Source organism: Theropithecus gelada, chromosome 10, assembly GCF_003255815.1.
Source record: "Theropithecus gelada isolate Dixy chromosome 10, Tgel_1.0, whole genome shotgun sequence".
NCBI classification, from domain to species: Eukaryota; Metazoa; Chordata; class Mammalia; order Primates; family Cercopithecidae; genus Theropithecus; species Theropithecus gelada.
Window position 1 is genome coordinate 10263330 of NC_037678.1, and position 16318 is coordinate 10279647.

The window sequence follows — 16318 nt, forward strand, 5'->3', positions numbered from 1 at the left end:
GGAGAACAGATCATCACATTATGCAACAAAAAGATCAGAGGCAACTCCTACAAGAGGGTTAATTCCCACTGTCACTGCCTTACCTGGACTCCTGTACTAGCCCTGCAACTGCTCTCTTTTGCTCTAGTACTCCTGCCATTCAAACATGTCCTCTATATTACTGTCAGTGTTCCCTCCCTCCCTTTCTTTCTCTTTTTTTCTCTTTTTTTTTTTTTTTGAGACACGGTCTTGCTCTGTTGCCCAGCCTGGAGTACAGTGGCTTGCTTGATCATGGTTCACTGCAGCCTCGCCTCCCAGACTCGATCTATCCTCCCACCTCAGCCTCCTGAGTAGCTGGGACTAAAGGTGCACACCACCATGCCTGGATAATTAAAATAATTTTTTTTTGTAGGCCAGGCACGGTGGCTCATGCCTGTAATCCCAGAACTTTGGGAGGTCAAGAGGGGGTGGATCACTTGAGGTCAAGAGTTCCAGACCAGCCTGGCCAACATGGTGAAACTCCATCTCTACTAAAAATACAAAAATTAACCAGGCGTGATGGTGCGCGCTTGTAACCCCAGCTACTCAGGAGGCTGAGGCACAAGAATCGCTTGAATCCAGGAGGTGGAGGTTGTAGTGAGCCGACACTGCATCACTGCACTCTAGCTTGGGTGACAGAGAATCTGCCTCAAAAAAATAAAATAAAATAAAATAATTTGTAGAGATGGGGTCTTACTATGTGGTTCAGGCTGGTCTCAAACTTCTGGGCTCAAGCGATCTGCCTGCCTCAGCCTCCCAAAGGGCTGGGAGTGTAGGTGTGAGCCGCTGCACCCAGCATCTTCTAAACCTTAAATGTTTCTACATCACTACTCAGCTGAAAAATCTTTAATAGTATATTGTCTATAGCAGTGGCCAAACTTTAAGTGCACATAAAGATAACATGGTGGTGACTAAGCCCCAAAGCCACCTGCCACAGAAGATTGGAGACCTGGGAACTGTGTCTTTAAGTAGCAGCCTAAATAATGGTTGTAAACCATGTTGAAAAGGATTGGCCTATAGGGCCAAGTCCCAAATCCCTAAGCAAAGCAAACACCTTTTCCAAATTTGGTCCCATACTTCTTGTCTAGTTCCTTTCTTTTCTATTCTTTTTTTTTTTTTTTTTTTTGAGACGGAGTCTCGCTCTGTCGCCCAGGCTGGAGTGCAGTGGCGCGATCTCAGCTCACTGCAAGCTCCACCTCCCGGGTTCACGCCATTCTCCTGCCTCAGCCTCCCGAGTGGCTGGGACTACAGGCGCCCGGCTACTTGCCTGGCTAGTTTTTTGTATTTTTTAGTAGAGACGGGGTTTCACCATGTTAGCCAGGATGGTCTCGATCTCCTGACCTCATGATCTGCTTGTCTCGGCCTCCCAAAGTGCTGGGATTACAGGCTTGAGCCATCGCGCCCGGCCTTCCTTTTCTATTCTAAGACAGTGTGTATGTGTGTCTGTATGTTTCAACAAGCTCTAACTAATTATTCAAACGAACTGCCTTTCCCCCAAATGCTATGTTCTTCTACATGTTACTGCCCCTTGCACATGAGGCTCCTGCTGCTTAGAAGGCACTTTTAATCTGGTGTGCTCAGAAAATTCTGACTCATTCTTCAAGACTCAAACGACACTGCTAGTGTGAAGGCTCAGCCGATTACCCAAACTCTGTTAAACATTTCTATACATTTATCACACTATCTGCTGGGAATTCTGCTATCACCTCCTCCTCACCTCAACCCACCCCTCTGCCACCAACTCCAAGAGGCTGCAGAGAGAGAGAGATGGCATTTTCTCCATCTGTGCATGATGAAGACATTACCTAACATGCTACAGATATTTGATAACCATGGATCACTGTCAGCCTGATACCAAGGGATACTGTAAAATGTGTGTATGCTCCAAGACTTAGGAAGACACTGCTGTTGTAGAGTGCCGGGAAAGTCAGAAATGGCTCTGTCTAAAGGATAAACCAGTACCTGGGGCTTGAAGGATGACTGGAACTTAGAGAGAGGGAAAGAAGAGGAGAGGCTGGCACCTCTCCTCCACCAAGTAGCTACTTGGAGGCTGAGGAGGGACGATTGCTCAAGCCCAAGAGTTCGAGGTTGCCATGAGCTATGGACCACACCACTGCACTCCAGCCTGGGTGACAGAGTGAGACTCTATCTCCAAAAAAGAAAAATAAATAAAAACACAAAAACAAACAACAAAAACTGAACCTTTACAACCTGCTGGTTGGATCTAATAAGCGCTCCCATCTTCTTTTACAGAATGAAATGGAATCAAAACTTTGTTTATTAAAATAACATTCTAAGGAGGGACTAAGGCCACACATTGAATCCTTGCATAAGCTTATCAGCTATTACTCTGTCCTCACGTCTGCTTTCTCACAAAGGGGAACGGGGAAAGTGTGTGGTAGACTAACACAAATCTCTTACCTTTACCCACAAAACAAAACACCATCTCTTTGCACATCTCCTACCAAGGGACAGACCTAACTGGTTCCCATGGTATCCAATGGACTATGTCCTACACGGAGCTGCTCATGAATAAGAGTTAAGTCCAGGAGTCTCTGCTACGTCATTAGTTCTAAAACTCCCCTTAGAGCACCTAATTGCTATGTTGGCATGCAGCTCCTCAACATTTTCAGAATAATCCAGAATCTGGCAATTCTCTTGTTTTCTTTTCTTTTCTTTTTTTTTTTTTGAAATGGAGTCTCACTCTATCACCCAGGCTGGAGCGCAGTGGTGTAATCTCAGTTCACCGTAACCTCTGCCTCCTAGGTACAAGCAGTTCTACTGTCTTAGCCTCCCGAGTAGCCGGGATTAGAGGCATGCAACACCATACCCAGCTAATTTTTGTTTTGTTCTTTACACCTGGCTAATTTGTGTTTTTTGGTAGAAACAGGGTTTCGCCATGTTGGCCAGGCTCATCTCAAACTCCTGGCCTCAAGTGATCTGCCCACCTTGGCCTCCCAAAGTGCTGGGATTACAGGCATGAGCCACTGTGCCAGGCCGAATTCTCTTTTTATCTGTGGGTAAATCCTTGAGGGCAACCAGCCTCTGAACACTGACACATCAGAACTTATTAATAGTAGTTTTAATTATATGCAGTTTCAAAATATATAGTTAGATAAAAGATCTAAAAGGAATAGAATCACAAGCTTTTCATGCAAAAATACCAACTTTGTTGGTATGCATGATGCAATAAAAAATGAGACTTGATATTTTGTTCTAAAAGTCTTGATCTTTGGCAGCTAGATATTTCATATTTTACTCTACTTGATCTTAGCCAAAAGGTCAAGAAAAGATGGCTTTTTCCTATTTTATGCTACTATTATTCTTTTTATGCCCACAAAAATCAGTTAACAACTGGTAACTACCTGAAATGGTCTTTAATTTTGAATCATAGGAACACAAAATTGCTTACCTGGGGGGAAATAAACTGGGGAGGCACTTGCGCCCGGAGACTGGGAGAAGAATTTAGTGGCTGCACTGGTGTGTGCAGACCTCTCGATTGTGCTGTGCTGTTTCCAAACAAACCATGACTACCGCCCTGTAAACAGAAGAGCAGCAGTAAGGCTTTCTGTTAACATAAGAAAATGCAAGTAAGAAACAGTTCTGGTCTTTTAGATCCCTCAGAAGAATCACAGGCTGTGTTCCATGGAATAACAGAATTTCATAACTGAGAAGTTCCTTATCTTAGAAGGCTTAGGGCAATTACTCAAATTGAATCATGAGCGCCTGTACAGTTTGACGAACTCTATAAACGGAAAGGGTTCAATTTTGTCAAATATTAGGAAAAGTCCTACATTCTTTTTTGTGAACGAAAGCTATAGACAACATAACATTTATTTCAAGTACTCTTCTTTGAGATTGGGTTTACCAAATTTATTCTCAAGCTTTGTAATCTGAGCTCCATCTTGAAAGGCACCTGAGTAAAAATGCAGCCTTATGAATAGTTATCAGTTGTATTTATAAAACATTATGATGTGATTTCTCTGCCGTCCCAGAGTGAGCCTAGCACCCTTCCTTGTCCTGGATCTGCTCAATCCTTTCTTTGATAGATAAGGAAATGTGACTCAATTACACAGTGAGATAAAAAAGGAAGAAAGGGAGAAAGTAAAAACCATTACAGGGACACCAAAATAAACATTACTCACCTGTAACTTCTCATTCAAACACATATCGGTCTAGTTAAAAATAAGCTGAACTCCCTCCTTTCTGGAGGCTCAACTCACTGGAGCACTTCTACACTATTCCGATGAGATAACTAAGAGAGTTGGGTTATATGGTGGCCTTTCCTTTCTGACTCGTTTCTAGCTGAGAAAAGTCCTTCAGCGAAGAAACCGTATTTGGTAATAACACAACACTGTGTTCCCTCTGCCTGATACCATTTTCACTTGACCTCTTCAAGGCCCAGCTTGGAGGTCATCCTCATCAAGGAAGTCTTCCCCAAAATCATCTTCCTGATTTCACGTTCAGATTAACTGAGCCCACCTCTCCAATCTCAAAATGCTTTAAAACTCTTTGAGGGCACTCATCATCAAACCACACTACAGTTATTTTCCATTCTGTCTTTCTACTGTCAGCTTAAATCTTTCCCTCTTCGTATTCCCAGAACTCAATAAAGCCCCAGTCTGTAGGATGAATATATAATCTGTAAATATTCATGACCCACCAATTCCACACACTGGAAAATATCCCATTGAACACCTTTAGCAAAGACAGTTGCATCACTGCTTATACTGAATACGTATACCCTGAATTGAAATCACCACCATTATCATATCCCTGGAATCACAGGGATTAAGGTAATTCTAAAGAATTTTGTAATGGCATCATTAAAACCTAGAACACTAAAAATACTGTGATGGCTTAATGATTAAAAAATAGAGTAAGGGACTGCTGCAGGGAAATTAGTGAACTTAAAAGCATTGAAAATAAAAATGATTCTAAACATAAAGTCAAAATGGCAATTAAAATCTGTGTATCTCGTAAAAGTAAATCAAAGATCCATCATGAATTTTATGTCTCCCAAAAGATTGTTTAAACACGAGAAGACCTTTAATTCCAGAAACTCTAACATCTCTACTGCTCCTTTCTTACCAACTGCCACTCGAAAGTGACATGGCTCAGCCCTAACTTTGCTCGGATTGTGGCAGTCAGTAGCTTCGCTACCCTGATCATCCCTAAGAAAACAGGAAACATTTATCTCACCAAGGATATTCTGCTAAGATCTTTCTCACTTTATCATCAAAGTAATGACTTAGTTATTAGATGTCAATTATTCACAACTGGTCCTTGGATGGTGGGGTTACTGGGAGCTAAAGACCCTGCCAGAATCCATTTTCTGGCAAATACAAAATTACTTCCTGACGGTTGTTTTAAATTTCAACCTCTCCTTTAATAACAAATATTGAAAAGAATTTGCTTTTTAAGCTTCTGTAAAATCAATTCCTACTTCCGTCTTCCCAGTAGACAATTTCCACCCTCTTCCGCCATAGGTTTTAGGCTTTTCATTATCAAGTGACCCTACAGCCACACAAAGCACTATCTCTGGAATGGATAATAATATAGGTAAGTCCACAGTAGTTGATCAAAAAATGCCTTGTCTAACTTAATATGGAACCTGGGCATCACAAGCGCTCATTTTCTTGGCTCCAATAGAGCTATTTTTGCACAGTGATGTATTCAGGGGCAATCATACAGATTTGGTCTTTAAGAAACGTATATAGGCCAGGTACAGTGATTCACACCTGTAATCCTAGCATTTTGAGAGGCTGAGGCTAGGAGTTCGAGACCAACCTGGGCAACATAAGCAAGACCCCGTCTCTAAAAAATAAACGGGAGAAAAAAGGCACCTGAGTATGTCCTAATGCAGGTTTCTGTGGCTATCACTAAAGCTCTACTGTTGTACCAGAGGCTTTTACAATTACCTAAGTCTGGTGATCTTTGCTTCAACTATACTGTTTAACTCAAAAAAGCATACAAATTAAAAACAAAATTACCAAGCTAACCAAAATCCGTGATTTGGAGAATTTAAATCTTAAATTTTATTAATACGAAGCATATTAAAATAATTCTGTAAGAAAATAGTCTTTAAAAACCATGTCCATATTTAGATGGAACATGTGCACAAACCAGGTTAACAATGGACTTTGTAGCAATCCACAGATCAAAAAAATGAAGAATGGCCTTTTTTTAGCGCCTAATGCTCAGCTGGTTTGGCTGGTCTACCATACTAGTTTAATAGCATTTGATAATTGTGTGATCCACCACATTTACAATTACCATTAACTGAATGTTATGCCTATTTCATGTTTTCCATACTCAAAATAAAAGAACCCCCAAAACATCAATATAATCATTTTTTCCCTGTTTATATAAACAGTGTATATCCATGTCCTCTGTGGAAGCAGTAAGGAAAATGATGAAATATAAAGGAAGAAAATGAAAAAATCAGTTGTAACTCCCAATCCAGAAATAACCAACCGAACACATGGATATAGTATAATCCATTTTTTAAAATGTGCTAAGGCAATGATTAGAAAGCATGTAAGAGACCTACGTGCGACTTAACTGGTGTCAGAGGTGCTGCTTCACGTCATCCTGTAATGCGTATGTGGAAGTCATCATATGGAGACAGAACATCATTACGGATGCATCATGTGGATACAACTAATAATTACAAGTTGTATAATTAACGTCCTTCCACAATGTCCTGAGGTGAAGGTCACAGTGACAAGTAAGTGGTCACAGAAGTATGGCGATCACTGCTGGGGTTACTGTTGCAAAGGAATTGTGACGCCAAAGTCTGGTTTTCTCCACAAAAACTAAAACAGAGCCACTGTGGGAAGGCAGGCAGGGTCCTGCTGTGCACCCTCAGGCCTGGGAAGGTGAGGAGGCGCGATCCTCCCAGCCCTGCCTGTCTTGTTTCTACTGCACAGCCCTTAACTGGAGGGTTGCCAAATCCAACCCAAGGTGCAGTGAAACACTGCTGTGTCTGAGCAATACCCATTCTTCCCAAAGCTTCACCGTCTACTATTTAAAGTTACCCTTCTACGGGTAATTATTATATTTTACACTTACGGACAATAGATTTCAGATGCCATAACCCACCAATACTTCATCATACTAGTTTTGCTATTTTTAAATTAGCAGGTTTATTAAATTGAAAAGATCTCCAAAGTATTACTTATACAATCTAATGTTTAAAATGGCAAATGCATTAAGTTAGATTGTCTAAGGTACTTATGTAGTAGCCTCTTTAACATCTTCCTTAGTCAGTTCTTAGTTTACTTATTAAATATGAACTTATGATCAAAAATGAGAAGACAAAAAAAACAGGTTTAAAATAAAATCCATGTTGAAAAACATGAAGAGAGATGGGTTCTATGGGCTGAAAGATCTAGAACCTACACTTAATATCATTCTGTGCATTCAGTAATCAACAAATTTCCCAAGACAGACAAATGATGCAATAAACTGCAGACCAGGACCAAGGCGAGGCCACAGCCAAGCAGTTATAAATTTGAGAGGCCTCCTTACTTGTCTAGCAGCGAAGTTTTGGGGGTTGAGCCCTGTGCCGATTGCTCCAAGGCTGACGTTGGGTAGTGTGGAACCAGAGGGAGACAGCTTGTAGCTGGGAGAAGGGGAGAAGGGAGAGCAGGGAGCCTCATCCCCAAGGCACCCATCTTGATTGGAGAAAGGCAAAGTCAGCTGAAAAGTAGTAGGAGTTAGCCAATCACAACGAGTGTTGGTTAGTGAAGCAACAGAATGCAAGAAGGGAAAAGAGAGAAACACTAGCAATAAACAAAGTTAGAGTGTATTAGCAATAACCGAGGATGGAATTTGGATCTGATAATAATCTTTACACTCGGCCCAACAGACACCATCTGTCATCTTCTTTGATATTGATTTTTCTTTTCCCCTAAGTTAGTAACACGTTCTATCCATTGCATTAAGATAAAAATTGCCAGACACTTTGATTTTATGCATCTAATATTGATTACTCTAGCAATGTGGCTGCTGAAACAGAAGCCAGGCCAATCTTGTGAATATGCTTCTGTCTGGACCAGCAACAAGTGTCAAAATGTGCCAGATTTGAAAATTTCGGTTTTAACTGCTTTCTGAAGACCAGGAACATAGTAAATTAGTATTCTGAATCAAGATATAATTCCCACCATTAGAAATGGTAAACATCAAAACCAATAGGTAGAAACTGCTTGGTTAAATTAGGTAGTTGAGAATTTGAAAAGTATACCATTGTAACTAAACACAGATCGCTAGGGAACTGGGGAAAGATAACAACAGAGTTCTCTCAAAACTAGAAGAAGGCAAGGCCTCAGGAGACATGGAATATCTGCACAAAATCCCAAAATTTATTTTGTAGCTGCACAGCAGCAGAAAAAAGAATGCAGAGTAAGTTTCTCTCTAACATTTCCACACTTCATGAATTTCTCAAAACTCAGATTTTCTAATACATACATGCTAAAGACAGATGGTTCTTGCTCTTGCCCAATCACCTGCTGACATCAATCGTTTTCAGGTCACCACATTAATGCAGGTGATGTTTGTGTTTGGCTCATCTAGTTCAGTAATTCTATGCTTCCTCCAGAATCAGTTATCAAAAGACAAATGGGAACCAAAGCGGTTCTCATGAATTATTATCTTCAACAAAGGATTCAACTCACCTTCTCAAAATAAGGCCCACTATCTGTGGTTCCCATGTCTTTGGAATTAGGTGGACGGAACCCAGATCGATCCTTCCTCATGATATCATTAAAATCCCCGAGATTCATCGCTCGCTTGTCCACATCAAATTTTTTATCTGAAAGGCTTCCTGAAAAGTAGCATAAACAGAGTGAAAATTTCCAGAATCAATGTTTCCCCCATGAACCAAGAGTGACCTGCCCCACTATCCTCATGGGGGTGCCGGATATGAGCTATTAATATTTCTATTTCTGGGGATAAGACGAGACAAACTCTCATTGGTCCAGGCTGCTGGTGTTTATCCCTGGAACACATATGGGTCCTTTTATTTATTCATTTATTAAAAAACAAAACAAAACAAAACAAAACATATATCTGTTGTAGTTTGTTTTCCATGGAAGACTGAAAGAGCCTTAGGGATAACCTGGCAAAAATCTGGCTAAGAAAACATTTAGACTGGATATTGATGTGTTTGATGAACACATCTTGCTCATAAATTCAAATGTCCTCAGGGAGAGAAGTTGTCTGTTTTTGCTATTTTAACATCATCTAGATAAATGGTCTGGGTGAAACATAGTTACAAGGAATAGAAAGATCAAAGAGGCACAGTGGTTGCCCTCAAATTCAGAACTTAAGAGCTGAACACAGAAGATGGGTCCACATTACCTACATGGTGCATTCCCAGGTGTCCTAACTATACATACCACTTCTCTTTCACAGCTCTATAAATGTGCTGTCATCTGTGGACATAACCAGTGCCCCCTCCCCAGGAAACGTGTTTTAATTATTCTCATATTTAGAAATATAGATCAAAGACTACCTACTTCCTTTACTACCCAGACTTATTTTCATTTCTTCTTAGTTTGACTCTTTTTAAGTTCCTCAGGGTGATCAAGAGCATTACTACAAAAACCCCACAGACCAGTAGCTAACACTGCATCCACTCCAGTTGCAATGTGAGAATTTGTCAATAATGAAGCTTCCTGGTATAGACAGGACTGGCAACTTGAGAGCCACATCTGGCACACAATTTGTTTGGCCCCATAGAGCATTTTAAGAGACCCCATTAGTTCTGATATATAAAAATCAGGGCTGGGCGCAGTGGTTCACGCCTGTATTCCCAGCACTTTGGGAAGGCGAGGAAGGCGGATCACTTGAGGTCAGGAGTTCGAGACCAGTCTGGCCAACATGGTGAAACCTCGTCTCTACAAAAATACAAGAATTAGCTGTGTGTGGTGGCACACGCCTGTGATCCCAGCTACTCGGGAGACTGAGGTGGGAAAAATCGTTTGAACCCAGGAGGCAGAGGTTGCAGTGACCAGATATCATGCCACTGCACTCCAGCCAGGGTGACAGAGTAAGACTCCGTCTCAAAAAATACAAAAATCATACTACCAGTATACATCTGAATTTCTGGCCTCTCTTGAAAGACTTGTCATAGCTCAGCCTGGATTCCTCCAGAGCAGCAACTGCTAGGAGCCATGCAAGGCTGATTCTTCCAGGTGGACTCTCCACAGTTAACCCGTGGTCACCTCGTCCCAGGTTTTTTTTTTTTTTTTTTGAGACTGAGTCTCACTCTGTTGCCAGGCTGGAGTGCAGTGGCACAATCTCGGCTCACTGCAACCTCCGCCTCCCGGTTCAAGCGATTCTCCTGCCTCAGCCTCCCAAGTAGCTGGGACTACAGGTACATGCCACCACGCCCAGCTAATTTTTGTATTTTTGGTAAAGACGGGGTTTCACCATGTAGGCCAGGATGGTCTTGATCTCTTGACCTCCTAATCCGCCCGCCTCGGCCGCACAAAGTGCTGGGATCATAGGCTTGAGCCACCATGCCTGGCCTCATCCCAGTTTCTTATACCTGGCACACATCACTCATTTACATTCTTTGCTGACTCCTGCAGTCATTTGAGTTTTCTATCCCTACCTAGTGTCTAGCACAGTACCTTACCTACAAAGAGTAAGTGCTCAATCAATGTCTACTGAACTGCAGCCATCCCTACTCAAACTGGGCAGGAGATGCCAACAGGACATCATAACACTGATATACTCCATTCCTTTCAGCAGAGTGATACACACCTACAGACAAATCCATTTTGCTGCTTGGATTATCTTCAGTCTGACTCTGAAAAATAAAGAACAGATGAGACAGAATTAAGGATGCACATCTTTGAATCAGAGAAGTGGCATTATTCATGTGAGAGCCACATCTTACTACTGGCATTACAGAAGGTTCTCTGAAATGAACTTAAAGGTAATGAAAACATTAACATTTTTAATATGCTAGCTTGATTGCTGTTTGGGCCTATATTCCTACAATTCAGTTTTCACATACAATTAGTCTCAATAAGTCTACAAAGAGAGCAATAGATAAACAGCTGCCTGAAGAAATAAACCCCCGTCCTTACATTCTAGTCAGCTCAGGATCAAATTCCATGAATGGCAGCCAAATAATGACAACTTCTTCTCGTGACTTGTCAAGTCATCAAACCTTCAACTGTGCAGCCAAGTCAAGTTGTTTGTCTTTTGGCCAACCAGGGACAGGGTGTCCCTACACCATTCCCGAGAGATAAAGAAATCAGAAATTCTACAAGAATTCCCTAAGTAAGTAGTCCCAGTATAGTTTTTCTAGTTTCGTTATTGTTGCCTTTTAAAAAAATTGCAATATGAAAACTAGTACAGTAACGTGGTCAGAAACAATTGTATAAATTTTAAGTGCTTGACTCTTTCTTCTCTATCCTCCTAAGGAAAAGGACATAATGACTACAAATTTAAAAGCCATAACTTTGAAGGTTGGAGTATGTCATTCAGAATAAGAATAGAAGAGAAATACTACTTAAACTCAAAAGATCAAGAACATTGCTTAACTAGTTTTTAAATCTGTAACTTTGTACTATATGTGGCAGTGGTCTTAAAATTTGTATTACTCTTAAACCTAAAAGTTGGGATACATGATACATTTGAAAAAAATAAAACTTACCAGCAATCCCATATTTGAAAACTGTTTGGCAAGAGGATTCATCCATGAATCATTGTTTCCTCCTTTGAGTGAGCACTACAGAAATGAAACACAGAACCTCAGAACCAAATAATTTATTTCAACCTTCTGAGTTTTATTAATACAGATTGAAAATGTAGACTTGAGTTTACCTTTTTAAAACCTATTTCTCTTTAACTAAAATTATGTTGATATTTTATGTTAGTTTAAATGATTAATAAGCCCTAGTTATATCTATGCTTTCATTTTTATAAAATTCACTGCACTGAACTAGAAGTAGCTGGAAAAACACATGCTCAGCTGGTACTTTTGCTTTTTAAATAGAAAGAAGTCTGATATGATTTTCTAAAATAGAAGTTTTGCACACAACTACTTTCACTTTCATTAGGCTGCTCTCTTTGTTACCCAAACTGGTTTACGTTAGGAGAAAAGAGTTTGATGTCAGTGCGTGTCATTTGGAAAGGAGCCTACTTAACTGGGCGTTATGAGGAACTCGTAGTGCTTCCTCTGTTTGTTTCACAGCATAAAGGATATTGGTCCTGGTGGTAAAGAGACCTAGTGGAAGACAACATTGCCGATCTCCTGGGCAGAGTAGGGCAGCAGTAGGTTTTAATCTTTTAATGGGACAAACTAGTTTCTCCCCTGAACAAGGCACTGACTGAGCTCCACTTTCACTTTTGTGAGGGAGGCAGGTGGAATTAGAGGATTTGGTGGGGTGGGGCTTTGTGCACTTGTGTATTTCACAGGTAAAAATTCTCCATGTTGTGATGATAGCTCTCTCTCTCTCTCTCTCTATATATATATATATATATATATATTTTTTTTTTTTTTTCCTCTGCCACCCAGGCTAGAGAGCAGTGACGCCATCCTGGCTCACTGCAAGTTCCGCCTCCCAGGCTCAAGCCATTCTCCTGCCTCAGTCTCCTGAGTAGCTGGGACTACAGGCGCCTGCCACCACGCCCGGCTAATTTTTTTGTATTTTTAGTAGAGACGGGGTTTCAGTGTGTTAGCCAGGATAGTCTCCATCTCCTGACGTCATGATCTGCCCGCCTTGGCCTCCCAAAGTGCTAGGATTACAGGCGTGAGTCACCGCGCCCGGCCCGTGATGATAGCTATCAAATCAATTTTATTATCCTTGAAAGTGATGAAGCACTTAAATTTAGTACAGGTTTTTGTGTGTGTGTGTGTGTGTGTGTGTGTGTGTGTGTGTGTGTGTTTTGAGACTGACTTTCGCTTTTGTCACCCAGGCTGGAGTGCAATGGCATGATCTTGGCTCATTGCAACCTCTGCCTCCTGAGTTCAAGCAATTCTCCTGCCTCAGCCTCCCAAATAGCTGGGATTACAGGCACCTGCCGCCACACCCAGCTAATTTTTGTATTTTTAGGAGAGACGGGGTTTCACCATGTTGGTCAGGCTGGTCTTGAACTCTTGACCTCAGGTGATTACAGGCGTGAGCCACTGCGGCCAGCTAGTACAGATTTTAAGGTCAAAAAAGCCTTTACTAGAGAGAGGGGGGAATGGGGAGTTACTGTTTAATAGGTACAGAGTTTCAGTTTTGCAAGATGGAAAGAGTTCTGTGGATAGACGGTGGTAAATGACAGCATAAGTATGTGAATATACTTAATGCCACTAAACTGTACACTTAAAAATATACACTATGGTAAATTATATGCTATATGTATTTTATCACAATTTTTAAAAAAATGCCCTCAGTATGAAAAGTCAGAATCACTGGTACTGGGGCTGGAAGATTCAATTCCCAATTAACTTAATTAATTAAATCTTGGTTGTCAACCTAGTGGGGTATTTATTAGTCCCTTTCAATCAGTTAATTTAGTCTCATTGTTAATTTGTAAACAACCAAAAGAAAGCCAAAATCACACTAGACAACCTAAGAGTGCAAGGAATGCTGAAAAGTTTGCTGAATAATTCCTTCTGTGACTAGGCTAAGGAAATAAAAGCTCTTAATAGAAAAAAAACTATAAGTGACTGCTTAAGCAAAACATCTCTAAATAGAAACACACTGTATTCTTATTCTATAAAAGAAAGGGTCGTCCACAAAATTAATGGCCTATAGGCAAAGGGCAAAGGGGATGAAGGTCCAATCCTCAGACATGGGAAGGCCTCTAAGATGACACCTGGTGTTTGAAACACAGGAGAATATTAGCTGTGAAGCATTTCATAGGGTGCCAAGACTCTCATGTTGAAATTAAGTATTGGATGCCCATTTCTTATTTCCACTATTTTATTTGTCAAATGAAAATCTGGAATTGAAAAAAGAGAGCGTCTGCCAAGACACTGGTTCAGGCTCAAAGACTACTGTTCTAGATTGAAAACCAAAGTCCTCATCAAACTGTGCAAACCAAAGGAGAAACTGAGTTGTTATGAGATACAGAAGGTATCTCATACAGAAGATGGAAAGTTTAGTACACAACCTGGTATATGATGTAGAGAAATCATCTAGCTGCTAGGCTGGGCATGGTGGCTCATGCCTGTAATCCCACAAATTTGGGAGGGCGGGGCGGGTGGATCACAAGGTCAGGAGATCGAGACCATCCTGGCTAACACGGTGAAACCTTGTCTCTACTAAAAATACAAAAATTAGCCGGGCGTGGTGGCAGGCACCTGTAGTCTCAGCTACTCGGGAGGTTGAGGCAGGAGAATGGTGTGAACCTGGGAGGCGGAGCTTGCAGTGAGTTGAGATTGGACCACTGTATTCCAGCCTGGGCGACAGGGCAAGACTCTCTCAAAAAACAAAAGAGAAATCATTTAGCTGCTATACACACAAGTACACATTGGTACTTCATTTGTCGGGAGAAGGGTTTGGGGTCTTGGAATTTCCCAAATCAGATAAAATCAGGATGTGCTGATTGCCACGGGATAAGCCAGCATTATCTTCCTTTGGGTTCCCTCCGACACATCTATGGGGATTTACTGGAAGGACTTCTTTGGCTTTAGAATGCAAAAGCAATTTATAAAGTATGCCTTGAGAGCCTCCAACAGATTGTTATAATGTGGAAACTAAAAATGAAAAATGTCTCATATCTTTGAAAACTTCATTTTACCCACAGCAACAGTTTTATAGTTCAAGGTTTCAAGGTCATGGGAAAGGAAGACGAAAGGTAAAAGGGAAGTAGTTATTTGTTTGCAAGAAAACATTTTTCCCCTTACTTAGGACCTTGAGGACCCCAGCTGCCTCACACCTTTCATTTAAAAATCCTCAGTTCTAGCCGGGCGCGGTGGCTCACGCCTGTAATCCCAGCACTTTGGGAGGCCAAGGCAGGTGCATCACGAAGTCAGGAGCTCGAGACCATCCTGGCTAACACGGCGGAACCACTAAAAACACAAAAAATAGCCGGGCGTGATGACGGGCACCTGTAGTTCCAGCTACTCGGGAGGCTGAGGCAGGAGAATAGTGTGAACCCAGGAGGCAGAGGTTGCAGTGAGCCAAGATAACGCCACTGCACTCTAGCCTAGGCAACAGAGCGAGACTCCATCTCAAAAAAAAAAAAAAAAAAAAAAAATCCTCAGTTCTAGCTAGGTGTGGTAGCTCACGCCTGTAATCCCAGCACTTTGGGAGGACAAGGCAGGAGGATTGAGCTCAGGAGTTTGAGACCATCCTGGCGACATGGCGAAACCCTGCCTCTATGAAAAAATACAAAATTTAGCCAGGCATGGTGATAGTTCTGGCTACTAAAGAAGCTGAGGTGGGAGGATTGCTTGAGCCCAGGAGGTTGTACAGTGAGTCGTGACTGTGCCATTGCACTCCAGCCTGAGTGACAGAGTGAGAACTTGTCTCAAAACAAAAACAAACAAAATAAAACTTCAGTTCTGCCTTCTCAGAGCGAATGAGCAAGTGCCAACATTTGTAAAGCGGGCTACCTTCATCTGTTTCTTTCCTCCTTGTCCCCAGCTTGCTGAGTTGTGGGAGGAGGCACTGCCCTGAGAGCCAGCGGTGTTCCAGACTCCTCCATCCTCCTCCTCTTCCCAGCTGGGGTGACGAGTTCCTGTGACTGGCCCGTCACTCTCCCCCCAGCCGTCTTGCATAGATTTGGAATCTTTAAGGAAAGAATGAATTAACTCTTTGCAACAGCTATATAAAACAATCATCAGAATAGTAATTCCTTGCAGATGCAGCATTTTAGTGTCTTTGTAATTTTATCTACTCCATCTACAATGGCAAGGCAAATATTATTACTCGTTTTGTAGAGAGCAGGAAACTAAAACCCATGAAGTTTCCATGATACACAGAAAGTTAACAAACCATAGAACCAAGACCTCCTGATTTCTGGATCAATGCTTTTTTCCTTGCACCAAGTTGGACAGGAATTTCAAAACTGAAAAGAACTTATCACAACATTCCTGGCAAGAAATTTCAAATCTCAATTAAGAGAAATCTGTTCCTCTTAATGAACATACTTTACTGCAGCCCTGGTTTTATCCTCCATTCAGTATGTACTTTATATACAATGGACGAGGTATGATATAAATACGAGGTATGATAAATAAATACGAGGTACGATAAAGGACAACTGTCTAGCTTGCTTGGGGTGAAGCAGAGACAAATAGAACATGAAAAGGGGGAACATTTTTCATAAGATTTTGAAT

At 41.4% G+C, this 16318-nt stretch overlaps 1 protein-coding gene across 5 annotated transcripts in view; it reads right to left on the reverse strand.

Annotated features, from left to right (window-relative positions):
- The window catches only part of TNRC6B (trinucleotide repeat containing 6B), a 302194-nt gene that overhangs the window by 48359 nt on the left and 237517 nt on the right, over positions 1-16318 (reverse strand). For 3 of the 5 annotated variants that reach the window (XM_025398888.1, XM_025398887.1, XM_025398889.1), the window contains 5 exons: positions 15593-15768; positions 11693-11767; positions 10792-10837; positions 8697-8845; positions 3431-3556 (listed from right to left, as the gene is read on the reverse strand). In XM_025398888.1, coding sequence (XP_025254673.1) covers positions 3431-3556; positions 8697-8845; positions 10792-10837; positions 11693-11767; positions 15593-15768 — 572 coding nt within the window. Of the gene's footprint in view, positions 1-3430; positions 3557-7551; positions 7723-8696; positions 8846-10791; positions 10838-11692; positions 11768-15592; positions 15769-16318 lie in introns of all 5 variants that reach the window. The other 2 variants (XM_025398886.1, XM_025398885.1) reach the window with 1 other exon arrangement.